The sequence below is a fragment of the Mchenga conophoros genome, linkage group LG15 (assembly GCF_057382185.1).
Source record: "Mchenga conophoros isolate Kocher_MC1m ecotype Shallow Benthic linkage group LG15, M_conophoros_male_GT1.1, whole genome shotgun sequence".
In the NCBI taxonomy this organism is placed as follows: domain Eukaryota; kingdom Metazoa; phylum Chordata; class Actinopteri; order Cichliformes; family Cichlidae; genus Mchenga; species Mchenga conophoros.
The window spans coordinates 7,201,203-7,224,024 of record NC_140540.1 but is presented as its reverse complement, the minus strand read 5'-3'; the positions used below and the strand labels follow the sequence as shown (position 1 = coordinate 7,224,024).

The 22,822-nt window shown below is 41.1% G+C and overlaps 3 protein-coding genes across 3 annotated transcripts; 1 reads left to right on the top strand and 2 right to left on the bottom strand.

The window, feature by feature from the left end:
* The first annotated feature begins 2,433 nt into the window (after positions 1-2,433).
* LOC146557630 (uncharacterized) lies at positions 2,434-6,558 on the top strand. Its single transcript, XM_085246797.1, has 5 exons — positions 2,434-2,587; positions 3,894-4,223; positions 4,626-4,705; positions 4,797-5,694; positions 5,797-6,558. Exons 1-5 carry the CDS (start codon positions 2,444-2,446, stop codon positions 6,052-6,054), a joined length of 1,710 nt encoding a protein of 569 aa, XP_085102923.1. The 5' UTR covers positions 2,434-2,443; the 3' UTR covers positions 6,055-6,558.
* An 8,834-nt stretch (positions 6,559-15,392) lies between these two features.
* Positions 15,393-18,712, bottom strand: LOC146557629 (E3 ubiquitin-protein ligase rnf146-like). Its single transcript, XM_085248294.1, has 2 exons — positions 18,497-18,712; positions 15,393-17,920 (listed from the first exon to the last, which is right to left on the bottom strand). The coding sequence occupies exon 2, from the start codon at positions 17,917-17,919 to the stop codon at positions 16,861-16,863; it is 1,059 nt and encodes a 352-aa protein (XP_085104420.1). The 5' UTR covers position 17,920; positions 18,497-18,712; the 3' UTR covers positions 15,393-16,860.
* A 2,650-nt stretch (positions 18,713-21,362) lies between these two features.
* On the bottom strand, positions 21,363-22,607 carry cenpw (centromere protein W). Its single transcript, XM_085248301.1, has 3 exons — positions 22,406-22,607; positions 22,212-22,325; positions 21,363-21,567 (listed from the first exon to the last, which is right to left on the bottom strand). Exons 1-3 carry the CDS (start codon positions 22,490-22,492, stop codon positions 21,541-21,543), a joined length of 228 nt encoding a protein of 75 aa, XP_085104427.1. The 5' UTR covers positions 22,493-22,607; the 3' UTR covers positions 21,363-21,540.
* Positions 22,608-22,822: the final 215 nt, after the last annotated feature.

Here is a 22,822-nt window from a genome sequence, read left to right as displayed (position 1 = left end):
CCGCCCTGCTGTTGTTGTTGCCTCAAAGTAAAGTAAGGTGAAAGTTTGTTTCTGTCCCACCCCTGAATTCCTGAAGGGCTTAATTATTCATTTGGGAACACAACAGGTGGAAGACTAAGGCTGATTTCACACTGGAAGGAATTCTGATCATCACCATAAGAAGGGGTCAAGGACCCCAAAATTCCCAACAGGGTCTTGATTAGGGGTTGCTATTAGTAATTGATGGCGTGGCAGATGAACAGTAGCAACTGTCTTCAGATGTTCACCACAGCAGAATGAGTCACAGCTTTAGGTTACTCCAGGACATGGATGAGAGTGTGCATATTTTACTTCTTTGCACCATTTGAAGCATAAATAATGTGATACCTCTAGTGAGTGTGTGGCTTGATTGTTAGTTTGAAGTATTTTATATATGTATGTATATATATATATATATATTAAAGCTTTAAATATTAAATTTAAAGATTTAATATTAAATATTAAATCTCTACAAATTAGATGTAAATGCTGTATTATTATTTTTATTATTGTTTGTGTGTTGTTGTTGTGTTTTTGTGACTGTCTCCAATAAAGATATTACTCCGTGTGACACATTATTACTCACAGTGTCACACGCACTCATTTGGCATCCCTTGGAAAAATGATTTGCAAGCTGGGCACGGTCACAAGGCAAAATCTGCCCAAGCGTCCGAAAGCAGAGTAGCAACAGAGAAGCTGATTGGTCGAGAGACCGCAGCAGCTGAAATAGCTATGTAAACACTTTCCCCTCTCTCCGCGAGCCCCGGTAATTATAGCAGGGATGCTGGTGACGACAGTTTGTCCCATCGAGACTTCAAATGCTGGAATAAGTTTGACAATATGATATTTGACCTCCGCCCCACGTAAACACCCGGGAGCGGTATAAAGTGTGGGTACCCCGGCTGGAACAGAAGTTGTTTACCCTTTAGCTCAACGCTCCCCGAGGAGGAGGACAAGGGGATCCTTTAAATTCAACCCCTGAGGTTTTTTTTTTTTACGTAACACAGTGGAGGCAAAAGCGAGGGGGACGCAGCGGAGAGAGGGCAGTTGAAAATAATTGGCGAGCAGGAACGGTTGAAAGGACCGAAGAGACCAGGGACTAGACTGAGGAGTTACACCCGAGGGCAGATATAACTTTTACGTAGAGGTAGGTAAGAAAAGCTGTAAATTACTAAAGTGGGAAACTTTTTTATTTTATTTTATTTAGTTTTAATTATCAACATATACAAAATGAAAATTGAAAAAATAATAACATGATTTTTTTGTTTTCTTTAAAGATTTATTCTGAGTCATGTTCAGTTTGATCATTTTTCTTTTGGCTTAGTGTCGGGCATACTTTCTGTTCCCCTGTGCCTCTCCCCTGTCCACAGGACGTGCAGTCACTTTACTATGCATAGTTACAAGATTATTAATATCTCTACTCTTACATCACAGATGGGAGGGAAGTGGCTGGTAAATTCGGGCATTTTCTACCAGGATACTTGTAATATTGAGTGGCGGCATCATCAACAACAACAACATCAGAGAAGCCTTGCTGTCTCAGTTTACCACAGCAGTTAGGCTCTTGCTCTTGGCTGGTTTTAGGGAACTGGCTCGCCGTCTTGGATGCATCTGAGGTGTTCCGCAGTTTAATCTCCAGGAGGACGTTTTTAATGTTAAGCCCCACTTAAGAAGCACTGAGCTCAAGTAGGATTTTAAGTGGTTCTTTAAAGGTCAGATGCAGAAGAGATAATGATTTTTTAAACCTTCTTACTAATAGACTCTGTCACAGTTTTGCAATTTTTGTACATTTGTGTTTTTTTTAAATTAGCAAATCTTATTGTAATGATTATCAGTATAAACATGATAGGTGGGTGTAGGATATAGGGTGGATAGAGCAAAATGCCTAACAGGTGACATCATGTGTGCACATGGGCACTCTGATTCATGCGTGAAATGTTTTTTCTTTGAAATGCCCGGTCAGGCTGGAGGTCAAACTGACCAAGAGTTGAAACAGATGGCTGTGGCACTGTCGTGTAATAGTTTTGTCTACACGTGCTGCATTGGTAGTTCTAACATGCCTGCAATTATTGGTGAAGAATTCCAAAAGCAGCTGTAAATATCTGACCTTCCTGAGGATAGAAGTATTCAAGCCAAACCCAGATGAAAAAGCCTTGACTGAAAAAGTAGAAATGGGTTGATCAGCCTTTTGATTTCAGTGTCAGAAACAAAACCAGATTTTGGGCTACTTTATATAGAAATACATTGAAACACATTGAAATTAATCAACAACGCTTGTTGTCTGTCTTCTATTTCTTTGACTTTTTAGTGTTTCCAGGCCATTAATCCTTCTGCCCCTTGCTTGCAACCCTTTGGTGACCTTTGACCGAAAAGTGAAAGGGGGGGAAGTCATTTGAAAGAGTGTCTGGCTATTAAGCAGCCTGTCATGGCAGCTATAGATCTGGAGCGAGGGCTTGAGCACAGTGGTTGTGGCTGGGGGCAAGAGAGACCAGAGCTGATGGACAACTTCGACTCGGAGATGCAGGAGTGGGAGGACCAGCTGCAGGACATCCAGAGGAAAATCGAAGAGGTGAGACGTTACATAAACAATGCAGGACTTTTAAATGTACAGACTGTATATAAAATATGGCAGTGGCCACTGTGATGTCACCCGTTAGCTTGTGGACATGCATTTTGAAACCTCAGCTTTAGTATTGTGATCATCGCTGTATTGTTGTGGAGCCAAACTGACCTTTGGCGTCACTAACCATGCTTGCTAGCATTACCAAGGTGCATTAATGAATAATGAAAGGCAAATTTGGACATTTCATGTGACTGGTGGGTTGTACTGGGATCGTGTGCAGTTTTCTTGAAGGTGTATATCAGCTTTTGATAAAACATATTTATTTTTGCTCTACAGTTGTGCAGTTCAACATGGGTCTATGGCAGGGGTGTCAAACTCCAGGCCTCGAGGGCCGGTGTCCTGCAGGTTTTAGATCTCACCCAGGGTCAACACACCTGAATCAAATGATTAGTTCATTAACAGGCTTCTGGAGAACTTCAAGACATGTTGAGGAGGTAATTTAGCCATTTAAATCAGCTGTCTTGGATCAAGGACACATCTAAAACCTGCAGGACACCGGCCCTCGAGGCCTGGAGTTCGACACCTGTGGTCTATGGGGATTAACTTTTGGTCGCAGCCTCAAGTGGTCATTTGAGGAACTGCACCAATCTCAGGTTAAATTTAGCCAAAATTGATCCTTAATCACACATTGCATCAGCACAAACAGTCGATGTATCTACGCAGTGTTAACTGAATAGATACGTGCAGATTTCTACAGACTCTGGGTCAGTGGGTGTAAATTGTACTTACTAATACTACAACCTACCGGTGTGGAAGTGCAAAAGTAAAATTCAGTAGATTGATTTTGTGATAAATGATGGTCTCGATGTTTAATTTAAAGTGGAGTTATTTTGTTTTTGTTGTTGTTTTTTCTTCCCAGAAAGATGTATCAGTTATCTCTCAACATGACCACGTGTGGTACATGTTGTGTTTTCAGTGAGGAGCTTTTGTGGCCCCTAGAGTGTGTGTTAATTGGAGTAACATGTGTGTTTGTGCTCCATAATAAACTGTTGGCAGCACACAAACTGACACAACCTCTTGGCTTTGTTGGAGCAGTGATGCAGACAAATGTTAACAAGCTGATTAAACTGTGATGTGCTGACAGATATGCTGGACACACACACACACTGTCTGAAAAAGGATACCAAAGTATTGCACATTACAAAGATGCAAATTGAAACAGGTGCATGTGTGTAATGGTATTATGAGCTTGTCAGAAATCTAAGTTAGATTTTAAAGTAGTTTTGTAATCATTAATATCGCTGCTTTCCAGCTGTACAATGAAGTTCAGGCCCGCAGAGGAGCAAACGATATCGCCGCTGACAACCAGAAAAATGGCACCCCGTTGGAGTGTGGCCTGGGTCACCATGGCAATGGCCTTTTTGTGCCTGACCATCACAGAGAGAGCCACACTAGAGCTATAACTGTGCCACATCACTATAGTAACGGCTGCAGCTCCAGTGGGTACAGCTACCCTGTGTCTCATCAGAACGGCTACGGTTTCTGCCACGCCAACAGCGTCTCAGAGATTGGCGACCTGCTGCAGGATTATTTGGGGGCAGGGAAACAAATGGGCCGGAAGAACAATGGAGCTCGCCACGTGGTAAGTAGAGGAAATAAATTCTCTTATTTCCCTTCCATGTGCCTCATGTCGTTGGCATTTGCACGCCCGAAGGAACCCGATCAGTAAAAGTATAAGTAGGGCTTTGGTCAGGAGCATATTGATTACAGTTCCCTGTAAGTCTGCTTACACAGACAAGCTGCCAGATAGGAGCTAGTTTCACATTCTGTCCCTGTACCTGACAGCAGTGGAGAAGAAAGCCAACTTGCCAAGTGCAACATGAAAGTACAGTAGATAAGAATAGATTGAGCTATGCTATATCGAGTGGTGGGGTTCAGTTTTGGTAAAGATACAGTAAAGGGTACCTTGCCAATGATCTTCCAGCAAATATAACAGCACAGGGTGATACAGGGTTATTTTTATGTCACTTCTGATCTCTTTCAGCGCTTCAGTGACACAATCAAAGTGAGCCAGGACATCGCTGCATGCCAGGGTGAGATTGAAAGAGGATCTGGAGATAAAAGGTAAGAGGCTGTATGTGTTTTTCATCAACTCTTTATAGTCTGAGAGGATTTTTGTGCCTTGTTTTGAGTTATTTTCTCTGTGCCGAACCAGGCTTGGTAAAGAACAGTTTTTCGGCAGTTTCGAGGAGACTGAAAACAGAAAGAACAGAGTGTCTCACATGAGAAACTCCCCCTGCAGAGAGAGTTCCCCCAACAAAGAAAACTCAGCCAAGCCCCCTCTTGGACAAAGGGATGCTCCTGCGCAAGCACGCTCGCAACTCCAAGGGACTGCAGAATCTCCCGCTCTGGACAGGAAGTCCTTCAGTGCAGGTGTCATGGGTGACAGGAAATGCAGCAGCCCCTCTGTTCTCAGGAAGTTTGGAGCCATGCTGCAGGAGAATGAAGGTAAAATGCTGACAGAATCTGGAGTGGTTACCCATCGGGGGCAAGCTCCAGAAGCAAAGTGTCCCACTCCCAGCTGTCAGCGCAGAACTCTGGGAGCCGCTGCAGTCGCCGGCAGGTTGCCCACCCGCGTGCCTACCCAGAAGTGCCAAACGGATTCTGACGTGCTGACAGCAGAGATAGAGCCCAGCCAAGATCGGGGGTTAGCATTAGACCCTGGAAGGCAGAACTACAAGGATCAAAGAGGAGGGTACAGCAGTTCCAAAGGATCCCAGTCTGGTCCCCAGCAGTCTCAGAGGAGATCACAGGTGGCAGGGAGCCCAAAGATTAGACCCAGAGCTCACAGTGGGGCAGACAGAGATGGAGGACTGGCTCGAGAGAAATCAAGAAAGGCTACAGTGGAGCAAGCGGAGCCCAAAATGGAGCACAGGGTTTCAAGTGCTCCCTCTGTAATCCATAGGGGAATGTTATCAGGACAGGAGTCGACTCGTTATGGCCAGTTGAGGGATGAAGGACTCATTGAACTGCTGGACATGCTGGAGATCCAACACGAGTACAGCTCCAATCCCAGAACAGGATACAAACCCTACAGACAGGAGCCACAACAGGTAGGTAAATTTCTGCTTCTTTTTTTACTATAAATTTGATAAACCTGTAAAAAAAAAAACTGTAGTACACCCTAACACGCGTACCACTGTGTTTGTAACCAGACAAACCAAGCTGAGTTGTCACCAGCCACGCCTAAGAAGAGCTTCTCTCGCCCTGCACGGCCGGCCAACCAGCGACCTCCTTCCAGATGGGCCAGCCGCACCCCTCCTGCCAGAATCACCGCCCCCTCAGGCCCAATTTACCGCCCACCAAGCCCACTCACTCACCCCCCTAGCCCCATGACCAGAACCCCAAGCCCTGCCATGAAGCACCGGCTTCTTATTTCTTACTCTCTTCCTACTGAGACCGTCATTATGTAATAGTTCCATTCGAACTGAGCTTGTTCCCTTCCTCTTTTTTTGTAAATAATTTCTATCAAACAAGAGCGCTTCGTTTTTGTTGTGAGATAAAACACATCCACTACATTCTCCAGTGCTGCTGTGGCTTTTAAATCCTTCTGTGCCTAAACTTTGCCAACACATCACCATATCGGCTTTGTTGTAATCCTGCATCGTATCTATAAACTTCTTTATTTTTTTTTTTTTTGTATTGAATTTCAGGTGTTTTCTGTGTAACGTGACGAAGCATGCAGCCCTGTTTTGAGGGTGCATGCCCGTGTGTTTGATCCTTACGGCTGCTGTATTATCGACCGTTCTCCGTTCTTCCAGCGGCCACTCCTCTAACTGTCAACAACAGTGTGTTGTACTGTATCACATTGTCAAAATATATTTAAGATGTCGAAATAACAGCTGTGACAAATGACTATAATATGCCTTTAATGTCTTTTTTTCTTGGTAATAAATATGACAGTGCTTTGACATAAAGACTCGTCTCTCTCTGCGTTGAAGGACTGCATTGTCTCACTCCATTAATATTGGCTCATATTGCAGGACGTTGCCCGCTGATGCCTGCTGATATCCAATCATAGCATGCCAGTGAGATGGCAGCTCGTCCAGAGCTAGGCGGCTTTGCAACGTGACATAAGCTATTTGAAACAAGCTATGTGATTACTTCCAGCTTCCAGATTGGCATATGACACAGTTTTGATTTGTTGGGTTTAATCATGTTCTTAAAAAAAAAAAAAAAGTGAAATGATGATGCTGTTAAGCACATAAACACCGTGCAGCGTCCGTTCAAGGGCAGTTACGTTACCTGCCGTTATCGGGATATTCAGCGTGCGGCACAGGCAGAGATGACGTCGCATGCTTTGTGTTTCTCACCTCATCATTCTCCCATCAACAACCTCTGGGGCACCTGACACCTGCTTTGGAGCAGAGGAAGGAAACACATTGACACACTCACAAGTTTACACACTGGCGCTGAAAGAACATTTGCATTGCATAAAAAAAGCATTCATATCACACAGTTTCTGCACCAACCAACATCATTTTTAGACGTATGCACATATGTTCGTGCCCTGCTATGCCTTTTGCCCCATTTTACAGGGTATTTGAAGTGTGAAATGTCATTTAAAAGCTGCATTGGTGCGTGGAAGACTCTTGGGCCTGTGTTTCATTTCATGCCTGTCACCCAACCTCTCAGTGCTATGTGGCACCTCAGACAGAAATAGCAAGCGTGACGTGTGTTTTGGTGCCAGAAATCTTATCCTGCTGTCTTTAGGAGTATAAATAAAGAGCAGGAAGGGGGTTTTGGCTCCTCTCTCTGTCTCCTTAGCTCTTTATCTTTTAGCTTATTTATCTCCTTTTCTGCCTCCTCAGGTAGAAATGCCTTTAGATTCTGGGTTTCAACTGCTCATCTGGGACATAATTTTGCCCCTCACTCATTTTCTTTTTTAAGTAATTTTATTTAGTGGTTTTTGGGTTCATTTGTGTGTGTCTGTGTGTATTTTGCTTTTTTAGGCACATTACAATAGTTCCCCTTATTATTCCTCTGTCTGGTATCAAAATTACATCTCTCTTCCTGTATCCCTGTTACAGCATTACTCATTGGTCTTCCCGCCTCTGCTTCCAGGTTCTTTGTGTGAGTAAATGACAGCCCGTCTTACAGGTTGGCGCCTCCACATGCTGCAAGATGCTGGCCATCTCCGCTACCCTCATCAGGCCCCCTACTAACTCGACCTCCCACCTGCATAAGCGAGCTTTTAAACAGGAAATCCGCACTAGAAAGTGTGAAAAAGCAGTGTTCTTTGCCATGTACGTCTTCTCCTTCTTCACCCTCCTAGTCCAGCCTGCTCCCCCTTTATCCCTGCCGCCCTGAATGAAAGACACTGCTATCAGACCGACACAGCATGGCAGAGCCTGGCACAACATGCTCTCCACCGGAAAGGCTATTCATGTGAGCAGAAGCAGACACATGCCAGTGGGGAGAAAGGAAGAGAACACAGGAGCAGACAGCTGAAGTGTCGCCTTGGCTTACTTGACGTCAGCAACCAAGTTAACATACCCAAGGGGGTTACGCCCACTAAAAGATACTTTTAGTTTTACATCATCACACCTCGGACAGCCTCTACTTTACGCAACTACTTTACGAGCTATGCAACTTTTATTATATGCTATAAAAGTGCAGTCCTGTCCAAACACATTCATTCATGACACATGTACAATGCTGAACTGCCCTTTTCAATGGTTTGCTATTGTGTACATGCGTGTGTGTGCTGAGATCCTGGGAGCAGCCCAGACAAGGCAGCACTTGTACCCCCTTAGAGAATCGAACCTGTGGCAGTGATTGCCAACATTTACATCTATCCTCACTTCTGTTAAGAGAAAACACGTGTATCAGTCTTTCAGACATTTATCCAGACTTGGACTGAGCGTAATCTTGGACTAAAAAGAAAAGGTAAAAGAAAAAAGGTTTTACAGACCAATTTACAACTGGTCTAAATCAATGTCTGGAAAACTGAGTTTATTTTACAGGAGCAACTTATAGTTGTTTCATAGTTAATATTGCTTTATTCAAAAATAAATCCTGCTTGCTTTACAGCATATCACAGTCAGCCACGGTCATGTCATGATGCTCTTTAATGCAAGGTTGAAGACCATACAATAGAGAGAAAACATGAACAATCAGATGACCACATATGAGTAAATGCTTGGTGACAGTGGGAACAAAAAACTCCCTTTTAACAGGAAGAAACCTCCCGTAGCACCAGACTCAGGGAGGTGCAGCCATCTGCCACTACCAGTTGATGGCGAAGGTGTAATTAATAAAATTACAGATGTCTTCCTGATGGAACTGAGGCATCAATATTGTTAAAACACCTCTGTTTATCTTGCAGTCTCCAATCAGAACGTGGTTAAAATGATCTATGATATGCATAATTTGCACACACAACTATTTTGCTGTACATGTACTTTTAATGTCAGAGCTCATCTAAAACAGGGATTATCTAGAAGAAATGGTCTTCCATCCCTCTAGGAGGACTGATGATGTTCTATGTGCACATGTGCCGGTTTTAGTTCTTTTGTCCAGTAATTTTTCAGCACCCACAACAAAAAGACCAAGAAACTGGGTCACATAAAAGGAATGTGGTCGTTTTTAATGTTACCTTTCCACAGAACGCATGCCAGGATTTCCGCTGTGGAAAAATGCCTATTACAAGTGTTAAATATATCTCACTGAGTCCCTGGTTGATGACATAATGTTTTCTTAGATGTCTGAAGAATGTGAGAATCTCACATTCCTTCCTGTCACTTCTTAGCCACATCCACCTGTCCTCTGTCCTCTGCTCTCCACCCCTGTCCCGCCTCTCTAAAGCTGGGCTTGGGGAGTCTTCAATGAAATCCCCAGCATGTGTCAGTTGCTCCTGCAACAGACTCAAAATAGTTGACTGTCATTAATTTTGAGTTCATCTCACAAAATTGTGAACAGGAGAGCAGCAGGGCCAAAATAAGTGTAAAGGAGAACAGATCAGCTGAAACTGAGCCGTTTTACAGCCGTTTTCACAAGCTCTCTCATTGCATTATATAGCTGGATTTCTCGTGTTAAAATTTAACAGACAAGAAATGTTTGCATGTCTCAAACAACAGGCATGTCTCTGTCCTCTCATTGGCATCCACCTGCCACTGCACACGTGAGCGCACAGCTGCAGAAACGAGCAGGGTTCGACTGACACCTGTTTTGTTCAGTCTTTTCAGACCTTTTGCGAAATGCTCTTTCAGAGATCTATGCGAACCTGAAATTTCTTGTCACACATTTGTAAATAAAGTTATCTTCTTGTCTCTCAAAGATATTGGGTGATAAGAATTCACACATTTTCAGCAGCTGCTGAACCTGCTCCTCTCGAATCCCTGTATCGGTAACACGTAAAAAATGGATTTCAAAGCTGCTGTACATCTCCCAGGAGTGTTGACAGCCTAAATTATGAATTTGAGGGTCAACTCTGTTAGGCCAGAGGTGTAATTTCAAATTCCACTGCTCCACGCTTCCATTTTGTGCTCCTTTTAACCATATGGCACAAAATGTCCCGTTAGACTGGAGGTGGTGTCACAGTTTGTTCTGCTCTATCTTCGTCCACCTGTCCACACTGTCAGTGTGCCTGCATCTGTCCATTGAACCAGCCGTCTCAAATGCTAGATGATGAGTGCAGCAGTACAAGAGGTTGGACCATTAAGGACAGCCAGGGGGGAGCCTAAAGTGTTCTTGAAAATTCCAGAACCCTTCATTAAAATAGAATGGGGCCCAAATATCTCCCCTTTGAAAGACGACCCACGAGGGTCGTCTTTCAAAACAAGAGCGGGGCGCTCTCGTGGGATTAGCTGGTGTTGCTTGGCAGAGGTGACTATAGTGGTCCATTTATCGTGTGACAAATGACCAATTTTAATTTGGTGGTCAGCTGGGAGCGGCAACATGGCTGCAGGACTGGCCTGTGGCCCATTCATGTGCCCATGTTCGCATCAGATAAATGTTCCTGGACATACACATCACCAAGGAATGTCATCTGTTTTGCAGGTACATGCACCTGGCTGCTGCTGTTGACTGCAGTAATGCATTGGTACAATGTTGTCATGGACTTTTTTCCCTGAAGAAAGATTCTCAACCAAGATTTTATGCTTCATGGCTCTGTCCATTGGCCCCTGATTTTGGTAAAATCGTTCTGTACCATTAGTGGAAAATGACACCAAAGCATGTTTCCAACCCTATGCTTGACTGTGGGGATGGTGATCTTTGGGTCATACTCAGCATTTCTAAAACCAAAGAGCCCAATTTTGATTTCATCTGATCACAGCACTTTCTTTCAAGCTCTTTCTGAATCATTTATTTGCTCACCTAAAAGCAGAGTGACCTTGCAGCCACTGGAAGATTCAGTCTATTGCAGTCTAGTGTATTATTAATGGCATTCTTGGTCACTGTGATCCCGAATGTCATTAGATCATTAACAAGCTACAGGGGAGTTTTAGAGTGTTCTGCCACCTTTCTCGTGATCATTCTCACCCCAGAAGGAACAATCTTGCATGGGAGATGAATTTATTTAAGTTTTATGAACTTTGTTAATGTGGATTTTTGGTTGATATTGTGTTTCTCTCCATTGAAATGAAACTTTTTTCATTTCATTTTTCATTTAATTTATTTAGAAAAGGGCAAACTTACAAATTCATTGGATGACCAAATAATTATTTCCCACACTGTATAAACTAGAGAGCAGCTAGATCTCTAAAGAACATTTCTTCCTGTGCAAAAGCTAATATCAGTACCTTAAACTGTCAGCTCAGTACTAACCTGTCTAGTTCTCCCTTTAGCCTTCATTTGGTAGCAAGTAGACACCAAATGGAAAATACAGTGTGCAATCACATTAAACTGTTTTTAGAAATGGAGAAGACTCATAATATAAACTTTACGATCTTCATAGTAATAATGTGATACGTCACTGTTATAAATGGTTCAGTAGCACTGGGCTTAGTGAGGCATGTTACTTGATAGGCTAATGGTGTTAGGTCGATGAGCGTTACAGTAGAAGTGAAGTCATTTTTGGCTCCTGCATGAGTGAGGTACCTTGTCTGTGAATCTCTGCATTATAGTTAGAAATACTGATGACCTACTGTGCATATATGCATAGACACATCATGCACAGCTGCAAGACAGAGGCCACATGCTAATGGTTCTTGTAACAGTCTAAACAGTGTACTAACATCTTTTATTCTCTTACAAAATAAACATTTTAATATTCAATAGAATTTGTATAAGAAAACCTGAGCCTGTATTTAATGGACTCAACCAATCCACCATGTTCAACAAAATAAGGTTAGAAACAATCCCCACAATAACAATGCTCCACTTTGGGCCTCAGGGTGGCGAGAGTGATGAGACTATTTGTGGATGTATTGGAGACAGGGTATGTATTTTATGTAGTGTGAAAAGTTAGGCTACAGAAGGCATTTGACCAGTATATGAGGTTCACGTGAGATCGTTAGAGGGCAGCTACGTGTCTGAAAACATATAGCAGGCTTGTCTCCCGTCTGTCTGCCTGCACTCAGCAATAGCCATATCATATAGTGCATGCCCAGACCAGAAGTAGCCATGGACTCTCATCATAGATGCAATGAGACTCACAGTCAGGTTTTAAAAAAAATAAATTCAGAAAGACATCTTTGTTTCTATGTCAACATCATGTCTGCTCTTCTTCATTTGTCCTTCATGCTGTTTTCACGCTAATGTCACATCTCATCTTCCGCCCCAGCAGATGTTCCATCTAAACACAGTCTCTGTTTCTGTGTAAAAGCAAAAGAGCACAATGTAATATCCACGTTATTATTCATGTGCATCACATTAGTTGTTCAGTGATTATATTTATGATGTTTTGACTGTTGCACAACAACATATACAAAAATATATCAGTCAGAAAAGAATACACTGCTACAGTGGTGAGGTAATGCAAGTTTTTTTTAAGTACTTGACAGAGTTTAGCCTTCATGTGTAAATGAATGGAACACACACAAGACAAGTATCAGCTGTGTTCAGGTATAGATCTCCAAAAAATTGAAAGCTACTGAAATCAATATTTTCATAGAAACAATAGATCAAATTGCATGTAATGTAAATGCAACTGGTTGTGGTGACAAGCACCCATAGATATACTCCTGAGCTTGCGGAGCCTCTCGGTTCCAAGCAGGCGTTGTGTTTCAGTTATGTGGAAAACTGATTTACTGTATTGGTTTGGTTGTCGGCTACAGCTGGAAGGTATTTTTAGAGAACAAGAAAATCATAAAACTCACCATAAACTACCTTCTCAGCAACACGTGATACTTTGGTGAATACTATTTTTTGCAATACACATAAAAGGGAAAAGAAAAGGAAATATACTGACCTCAGAAGGTGGTAAGGCCCAGTCTACCCATCAATCTGTCAATGTTACGCAGTATTTAAAGCTTTAATTTTGGGGGGTACATCTCTTGGCACCACAGGATTCAGGCACACTTTCTTGATATGCACTCAACTGTAGTGTTGTAGTGAGGCTCACTGCTATATTGATAACTGCACTGTTGCACTCAGGTCATTTCTTTCAGAAACTCTTTAGCTGGATCCCTGCACATTTTGCTGAACTGCACCTCCACAGCTTGAAGATTATTGGTGATGCAACTCCTGGCAAAAATTTGCAGTCACCACAATTGGAGGATGTTCAGTCAAGATAGCGATATTAAAAATTAGTACTTTAGCTCAGGTTGAGCGGTTTGTAGGAATGTTAGAGAGGCATCCTGAGATGGTTTGGACAGTGGATATACTGGGCAAAGGATGATGAAAAGATTCATGGATGCAGTGAAGGAGGACACGCAGAAGGTCGGTGTGACAGAATAGGAAGCTAGGAATGGGGTGACATGGAGGTAGATGATATGTGAACAACTATTATATATAATTATTTTAATTAATGGAATATTTCTGTCCAGATCCAAAGTTAAACCATTATCAACAAAACCAGAAAAACATCAAAGCCTGACATCCCTGGTTGACGTATGGGCTTTACTAATAAAAGCAATTTTCTCAATCAAACCGAGTCCAACTTTCTCAAAGAGCAGTTGATGGATAAACTTGGAGCCAGAATGGATGTTTTGGGGTTTTTTTAATCAGATTAAAATCTTCAGCCAATACGAATTTATGATTAACTTCTGAACATTCACAGGCCATGCTTCATTTTCATTGTTTTCTGGTTTTCATTTGATCACATTTCTTACAGTTCTGTCAAAACGCCAATGTTTCATGAAGTCAGAATGTCCAGCATTTGAATACAAAAATGTTTTTGTCATATTGGCTTTGTTTATTTCATAAAGTCAAACAGCTAAATGAACATCCTCTAAGTGTGGCGATTCCATATTTTTCTTGTATTTCTTTAGTGCTAAGCATTGCCAGAAACAGAATGGAGCCTGCCAACACATATGAATGGCAAGTCATTTGTATTCCAATCAGGGTATCCTCTATCTGGCTTATTTGCCATAAAGGCCCGTATGATGGTGGTTATCTATGAGCAGGTTTTCCTGTCTCTGCAGAGGACTCCTGAAGCCCTTTTAGAGTGACAGCTAGTTCTTGCTCACCTCCTGAAACAAAACACACCTTACATAGTCACTTATCATGGTCAGAAGTTTGTTTTGTTTAACTGTTAACATGACTAAAAACTACAAACTGAGTGTTAAGTTTTTACCCATTTACAACTCGATAAAGTATACAAAATTGTGTTTGAATGCTTTCTAAAACTGCTGAAAGAATGAAGATGTTCTTTTTTCAAAAACAAAACAAAATTGCATTCACTTATTTTCCAGGCTGCAGATGAAAATTATTTTACCCAGGAACAGAAACACGACATCTGGCCACCATCGCCACTGACTAAAGAGTGCACATAGCTTTGTGAAAGCTCTGAAAAGACACAGACAAAGTCTGGCCCACAGAGCCATGTTTCTAATTCAAGTCACAGTCCAACTGCACGCATCAAGCCTGCAGTTTTCTTCACTTGGCAAATGCTGCAGCTCAGCGGCTTTGGTGGGGTTTCAGAGCATCATATAAATAAATCCAAAGGGCAGAAGGGTCCGGAGCCCAGTGTTTAAGTCACAGTCTTTAGTGATGCATACAGACTAATGCGTCAAACCAAAGCAAATGTGAGCAAGACTTTGATGGAGATACAGTGGGAGTGCAGTGGTGTTAACTGTTAGTCTGTTTGTACCTTTTAAAGGCTGTGAATAAGTTGATGTTTTGGATTGGATCAGCTCCATTTTACTGAAAAATGTGCAGAGAACCCAGAATTTATACAAATAAATTTACATGTTGCTCATGGATTATAGAAAAGGCAGTAATGATTTTAAACACACAAACTGAATATTTCTGTCCACTTAAGATTCGTAATCATTTAAGAACAAATAAATGTTAAATAAAAACTCAAGTATTCACTTTGACACAAACTGCAGCTGAATTCAGCAACTTTCCAGTACAATGTATGCTTGAGTTAGTAATTCCAATGTTAAAAATGTTATTATTCACAATAGGCACAAAAATACTCTTAGTTGCATCACGGGCAAGGTTTCAACCACCCAGTCTGTATGGAGCTGCTTAAGGGTTTCAGAAATCTGAGCAACACCTCCATCTTGTGGACTCTTGAAACATTAAATCCAGGACACTCCTTGCAAGCAAGTCCATGGATCAGAGCTTCCAGTCATCCCACAATCCTCTAATGCACTGAATTACATATTCATCCATCATAAATGAAAATCAACACACCCCATTATGTGACTTTAAATCACAGATAAACAATTTTAATAACTTGACAAAAACACCACAAGGGAAACATTCAGACTTCAGTAAGACAGGTACAGCAAAAACTTAAAAGCTGAAGCAAGAACATGGGGAGGGAAGGCGTCGTGAGGGTGACAGAGCTTGTGAGGACAGTGTGAGCTCATTCAAGTACACGTCAATGCCAAAGCTTTGATAGTAGCCCTGTGACAAGAAATAGAAATCCAAATGTGTCTCTCTACATATATAACCCAACACTTTCCAGTGGTTCTGCCAATAGCTTTTCAACACCCAACAGTGCTCACAACAAAAGAAAAAACACATCATTATTAAATAAGACTATCACACCAAACCAGGGGGGGAAATGGCCTCCCTCCTCTAATACACACACGCGCGCACGCGCACACACACACACACACACACACACAATCTCAAATTTAAATAGCTAATAATTAGATCCTGATTAAGCTTTAAAAATAAAAAACCTAATCATCACAGCAAGGAAGCAGTTTCAATCCTCTGTAACTTTTGCTACATTTTAGGCTTGATTTTTAAACCATCACTCTAAAAATGGAGAAAAGAGGAAAAAACATTTAGATATACATAAATCAGCCACATTAACAATGAGCTCATAAAATTGGTAAATAGAGAATCACTGAATTTCAAAAGGGCTGTATTACACTGTCACATCTTATGATAAGGCAGTGAGCTTATGGTAGTTTATAGACTGGATAGCTTTCTAAAGCACGTCACTTTTTTGTTTTAGGAACAAGCCTGCTGTTGCATAACCACTGAGCCATGAACTGCAAACTGTTTACGACTATAACAACGACCTTAAAAAAAAATTATATTCCTTTCTAAGGTTTTAGTTGTTTCTGCTCATGAGAGAGTACAACAAAGGTAACATGAAACATCAACCTATATCAGAGGTGTTATGATGATGTTAGCTATTACATTATCCCACACGTAGCAATTTCATATAATGTCTATGTAAAAATGTTAATTTGCTTCAGGTGACATGAACTGGGGAAAGTATGCAAGTCTGCAAGCTAAATTACTTGCATTACAACTTCAGTGGAAATTTTGCTAAGAGTCATAAAATGGATTCTCTAAACTCTCTCAAAACTGGAGGACCTGATTCCAGCTACTGCCTGTAATCCTTCTTCTCGCTTTTACTACTCTCTATATTTTCATGAATTTGGTCTGAACACAGCTCAACAGACACAGGGCCACCGACAGAATGAAGTTTACATTAAAGTGGAGGGAGAATTTTAATTATTCCAACAATAATTTCAGGATAATGTTTGGCACATCAGTCAACAGGTTAATCACCCAGTGACACAGGCAACAACACATTCAAAAGGTATTGCTCTATCCATGGGATCTTTTAAAGATGCATACTGGTTTTTAAACTTTTTTGCTGAACTGATGAGAGTTTGAGAACTTTTCAAATGTTCCAGTCACACTTCTGTCACAGTGCACTGCCCATCAGGACTACGTGAACGGAGACTGAGTGTAGAACTAGAAGGCCTGCCCCTTGGAGGGACTCTGGTTGGCTGGATCTCTCTTAGCGGCCTCTGCCTATGTCTTCTTCGTGCCACTGATTCTTCTCGATCTCTCTCGCACTTCTTCTCGTCCTCACTCTCACTGTTGCCAGATCCAGATTCATACATCTGAAGCTCGTCATCTCCTTCCACCTCTTCACCCTCAGGCTGGCTGATTAGAAGCTGAGAAAAAGATGCCTCCAGGGTCGAAGGTGACAGAGGACTGGTGAGATGATGACGCCCCAGGAGTGTTTGAGGTCTAACAGGGGGACAAGACACAATAACCGGAAAGGAAGACTGCGATTGGCCAGCAGAGTCCGATCCATGAGCTGAGCTGACACGCTCTGTTGCTGCCGGAGCAATGACAGGTAAAGCAGGAACAGGGGTAGGTTCAGGGTCTAACCTTAATCCCGCCACCCCCTTTTTAGGAATATCTAGAATGTCCCTCTTTATCTTGCGCCTGCGACCATGCTCATTTCTGCGGTACTGGACCATGTTTTCCAGATCAGCCACATAAAGAAACCCCGCAATCAGCATCTCTGTGCTCTTTCTGCCCTTGGCGAAGGCCTCCTCTAGCTCTCGGCTTGTCCTCTCATCGTACTGCCACCAACCGTTGCGTCCTTCATAGTACCATGCATAGTCTCCGCAGGATTCACCTCCTACTCCCCCGCTTCGGCTCAACCCAGAAGCCGCTGCCTTCAGTTCTTCAGGTGACAGGAGAACAGGCCGCTCCAGGAAGTCCTCAGGGATTTCCTGTCGGCAGAGAGCACAGCGCTTGCTATGCCAGGAGGCACCTTTCACGCACAGGAAGCAGAAGACATGGCAGCACGGGAGGCGTACAGGATGGACGCAGCTCTGCAGGCAGATGGCACACTCCGGGGTAGTGCTGGTGGAGGCAGCATCCCCCACTTCCTCAATGAGCTTGGAAGGTCGCAGGGCGTTTGCTGAGAGGTCCACTTCTCCACAGCCTGCCATGCTGCAGGGAGAGAGTCACAGCACAGCAAATGGGACATGCATGCTACAAGCTAAACAGATTTAGTGACTCACTGACAAAAACATGGGAATGCAGCCCAAGTTAGCATACACTGCACTGCTCTGCTGACACTTCTGGGAACGCCCTCGTTCGCATATAGCACAAAACTGTTTTCAGGGCAAATATCCCCCTTTGAACATTACTTCCCAAATAACTGTAGCTTTGAAAGCCTAAATATTACAAACAACAGACAGGCCAGCATACTTCTCGTGACTTTATCGGTCTGCAAATAGAACAACAAAGGCCTCTCTGTTTGGCAGAGCTAATGTAGCCACCCAGCTAGGCTACTGTTGTGCTAACGTTAGCTTTTCAGCCCCAAGTTGTATAAACAGATATTAAACTACTTGTCATAATGTTAAACTCTGGCATTGCTTTTGTGGCTGTAACCAATCTACAGTCGAATAAGTTAAATCATTCATTCAGCCAAAGTTGGCCTGCTAGCTCCAGCAGTGCATGTAGCTAGCCTGCTAGCTGTCAGTGTGTCTCCGGGCTGCTAAAGTGGCCTATAAATACACTCACCTGAACTCGGGGTACCTCGAGAAGCGTCCTCAGCTGAAGGCCAGGTTGAGATATTTCCACAGCTGCATTTATATTTGGTTATGAAGTTATGTATGACAGGAAACGACTGTGTTGCTACGTTAGTTGAGCTCTGTGCCCTGCCCAGCTAACTTCAGTACTGCTGGATGTGCTGCAAACACTTTCCAGCGGTGATACATATGTTGTGTAGATCTGGTGTGTGTGGCTGCACAAAGTAGGTAAAAAAGGAGTGTATTTCACAGTAAAAGGAGGGCTTCATTAAACCTGTTATGGTTTAGTATGTTGTACACCATAAAAAAGAACTAACTTTATTTAATTTTTTAAAATAACTGCGATTTACTTAAGAAAAACAAATAATAAACCGTAAAAAAAAACAAACATTTGTCCTACTCAGGTATAATATTTTCACTTTTAATTAGACATTGTAGTTACTGTGTGTTGTGCTTGGCGCAACCCTGTTACCAGAACTCTAAAAAACTGAACCCAGAGTTAAAAAACTATTGTTTGATAAATTCTTACTCATCAAGTTAAAGATATACACGGTCATACTGAATACTCATTCCCTATGGTGTTAACACCCAGCTCAAACACATTTTTAAAGAAATAATCAAAAAAGTAATTTGCATATATGCCTTTAAATTTGCATAATATTTGCTACAGCTTTTGTCTTAAAAATGTCTTTATTTAGGTTTACCAGGCAAAGAAAAAAAATCACACTAATGAAGCCTCAAAAAGTCATGTCTCAAATATAATGCACTTGGCATCAAGGGGTTAAAATATGTTGGAAAAAAAGTTACAAATAAATATGTTTAGAAAAAGGTTTAATATGGTTCACATTTTGTCTGAGCCCAAATGTCATTTATACAACAAGTGCATGTTTTAATATTTTGTGCAGGGATTAGTTTCACATTTATCAGTGGCACAGAAAATGTCCTGCAGCAGTAGAATGGCAGTGATTCTATAACATTTTCATGCAGTTGCTACATCTGGTGATTATATTTGCTATATTATTTAGCAAATACAATCAAATTATCTGAACTTTATTATCTGTGTTAACAGTTCAGTAGGAAAGCGGTGAAATTTTTGCACAGGAATGAGAGATAGACACACAGGATGACAAAATTACAAACTGTAAATATAAACCAATCAGCAGCAGGATTAAAACCACTGGCATAATAGAAGATCCTTAGGGTCATGTTTGAGTCTCTTTTGTTGTCAGGGAGATCCATGGCGGGTGGGAGTTGGTGTTGGTTTTGTGGCTTATCTCAGTGCATGGAGAACCTTGAAGTGTTTAAGGAATCCACAGCACTGGTGCATCTTTTTGTATGCATTAAACATTTTGCATTTCTCAGCCATTTTGAGCTTCTAACAAGCACAAACACAAAGTTTTCATCATTAAATGTGAAAGTATAATTTGCCCCATACTTGCCCCAGGCTCTTGTGTTGATTTTAGTCCCCAAAAGAGTAGTGTTCGAGTGAGGCATAAACTGAAGCACAGATGAACCTTGGAAATTAATAGCTAACATACAAGCATGTCCAGATGAAGATGTACACAAGCACTTTAATAAAGTTAGTCATATCCATCCACTTCAGTCATAACTGTCGGGCTGTATAGAAAAATCTGGCTTCTTTTAGATGAAAGAGTTTCAATACATTGATGAACTTTCATGGTGCTATCACTTACTTTGTTTTTCTCTACCCTTTCCAGCTTTTGTTTGTTTGTTTATTTACTGTGTGTTATTTATGCTTTAAGGGCTGATTTATAGAACATTTCTATCCCAAAATTGTGGAAAAGTGATCAATTTCTTATGGTATCTTGTAATTGTTTGTTTACTTGCTTGCTTGCTTCTTTATTGGAAATGTATGCACATTTGTGCGTTTTTACACATAAGATATCTCATTTGTAGAGGTAAAAAGAATAGTTAAAATTAAAAGAAAAACAGAAAAACTGTAATATAAAAAAAAAAAAAAAAACCAAACAGATTTTTTTTTGTGACAGGTGAACACACCTATCAGGACATACTTTTCTACATACATTTACAAATGTATGTATAAATATATATCTCCATATCTAGGGTAATATAACAAAGATAATAAAACATGATAAATTAACATGTCTTTTGCCTCATACATGAACAAAGTTGGTTATAATTAAGTTTATGTAAATGAGGCAAAATAAGTAGCCCCATATTTGGAGTATAAATCAGCCCATTCCAACTCATTTTTTCAAAAATGCTTAATTCCCACCCCTGACTCTTGGTTGTTGGGTGTTATGTAGATGACTTTGAACCCCCTCCCCCGCTACATCTGCTGTCAGGGTGCCGGTTGAGCAAACATGACACTCTTTTCATTAGTAACTTAGCAGATACTGTAAAAGAACAATCAGGCACTTTTACGACTTCAACCTTTTGGCTCACTATGAGGAACCCTGTAGTGACGTGGAACCAGTAGGATATCACTTCATCACACTAACACATGTAGTGTGAAGAAGTGAGGAATTTGAAGAATCATGGGATATAATGGGAGAACAAAACAGATTCGAGAGAGCTCATCTGCACACATACAGCTTTTTAAAACCTTATTTTGGGATCAAGTCAGCAAACTTAATCAGGTCTTATCAGGACTGACTGGTGATTATGTATATGCAGGTTTGATGAATCACTGGCCACTGAAATTTAACTACATTTAGGTAGGGAGTGATTTAATTTGGCTTCCAAATGAATGCCCAAATAACTGCCTGCAGGCATTTCAATGTGGACTTTCTAAAAGAATTTGATCCCAAATGTTTTCAGATAAGAATAACAATTATTTTCTATATTTTAAGTTGTCATACATAAATTAGGCAGTGTAAAATTCATGAATGTTTAATACAGAACAATGAAAGGACAGTGTTTACTTGCACGGAAATACAATTTTAAAAAAAAACTCAAAAAAGGAATTTCAGATCAAAACAAGACATTAAAAATATGAAAGAATATTGCCACTGCCTTCCAAAATAATCTTTATGATGCTCTTCACCGTCTTCATCATCCTCTCGCCTTTTTCAATACTTTCTGTAAAGAAAGAACGGAAATATTTTAGAGTGAGCTCAATTTGACACAACACTGAAATTTCTAACTTCTGTACAGTACGTTTAAAATATCTTTAATAATATGAAGAAGAAGTGCCAGCATACTGAGGGAATAAAATTATGTCTGTTTTATGTAGTTTCAATTACAATGATTAAAAGAAAAACTTCGTAATGTAACAAGATGATAGCTGTTATTATTTTACAGTAGCAGAAACTACCTAGCGTGGAGCAATTCTTTAAAAGTCTTTGAAATGTTAACATGTGATTTGATTGTGTGTGCAGAGAAATAATGTTTGTTTGTTTATTTTAATATTAAATAATGTGTATTTTCTGCTGTAAGGGCTGATTTATGTATATAAGTTATTCAATCAAGACCCCTCCAATAAGGGAAAAAAACGTAGTTTACTCTTTTACATTTAGTGCTTTACAGTTATATACAGTGATGGAAATATTGAAAATAATTCAATCTCTAATTTTAAGGTTGTTTAGTTAAACGGAGAGACAGAACCAAACGATTAATCGGGAATCAATAGATTAACTAATGATTTACTAATGAATAGTAAATCTCTAATCACTGGTTGGTTACATGATTGTGTTGTTAATGCAGTTATGTGAACATAAACCGACCTTGGAGACTGCCCTGACGTGCTGAGCTCTGATCGTCGCAGATTTCTCCTCAAACGCTTTGGCCTTCGCCTCTTCAGCCAGGCTGTTCAGGAACAGCAGTGTCAGCAGTTCGATCTGAGCACACAGGAGCAAAAACCAGCTGTTATTTAGCGTCGCTCATCTACCGGTCAGCTGCGGACAAAGCGATAGCCTACCATCGCCTCTGACGCCGGCCTCACGTTTATGTTGCCCTTCGCCTTCGTTTTAATTGTACTTTTCAGTCTGGGCGCTTTGTTCAACATGTCGATGAAGTTTCTCTGTGAAACAAGAAAGGAACACCCCACGAAAAACGTTTGTTTATGTTTTCTAATCTCCCGCTTTGTTGACTTCCGGTGTAGATTCTTCTTCGTGGTCTTATAAGCCGTTTGCCTCCTTGCTTGTTTCATCCGCGCCATCTAGAGTTTTGTACTCATTACTGCGCAAAGCAGTAAATGCTTTCTCACCTTGTATTAACATACCAAAACATAAATAAATAAATAAATAGATAAATAAATAAAAATGCAGAAGATTTAAGGCAAACATGACAAAATATTAGGGTTGAAACTTAGATAAAAGTAAAAGTAACATGCACA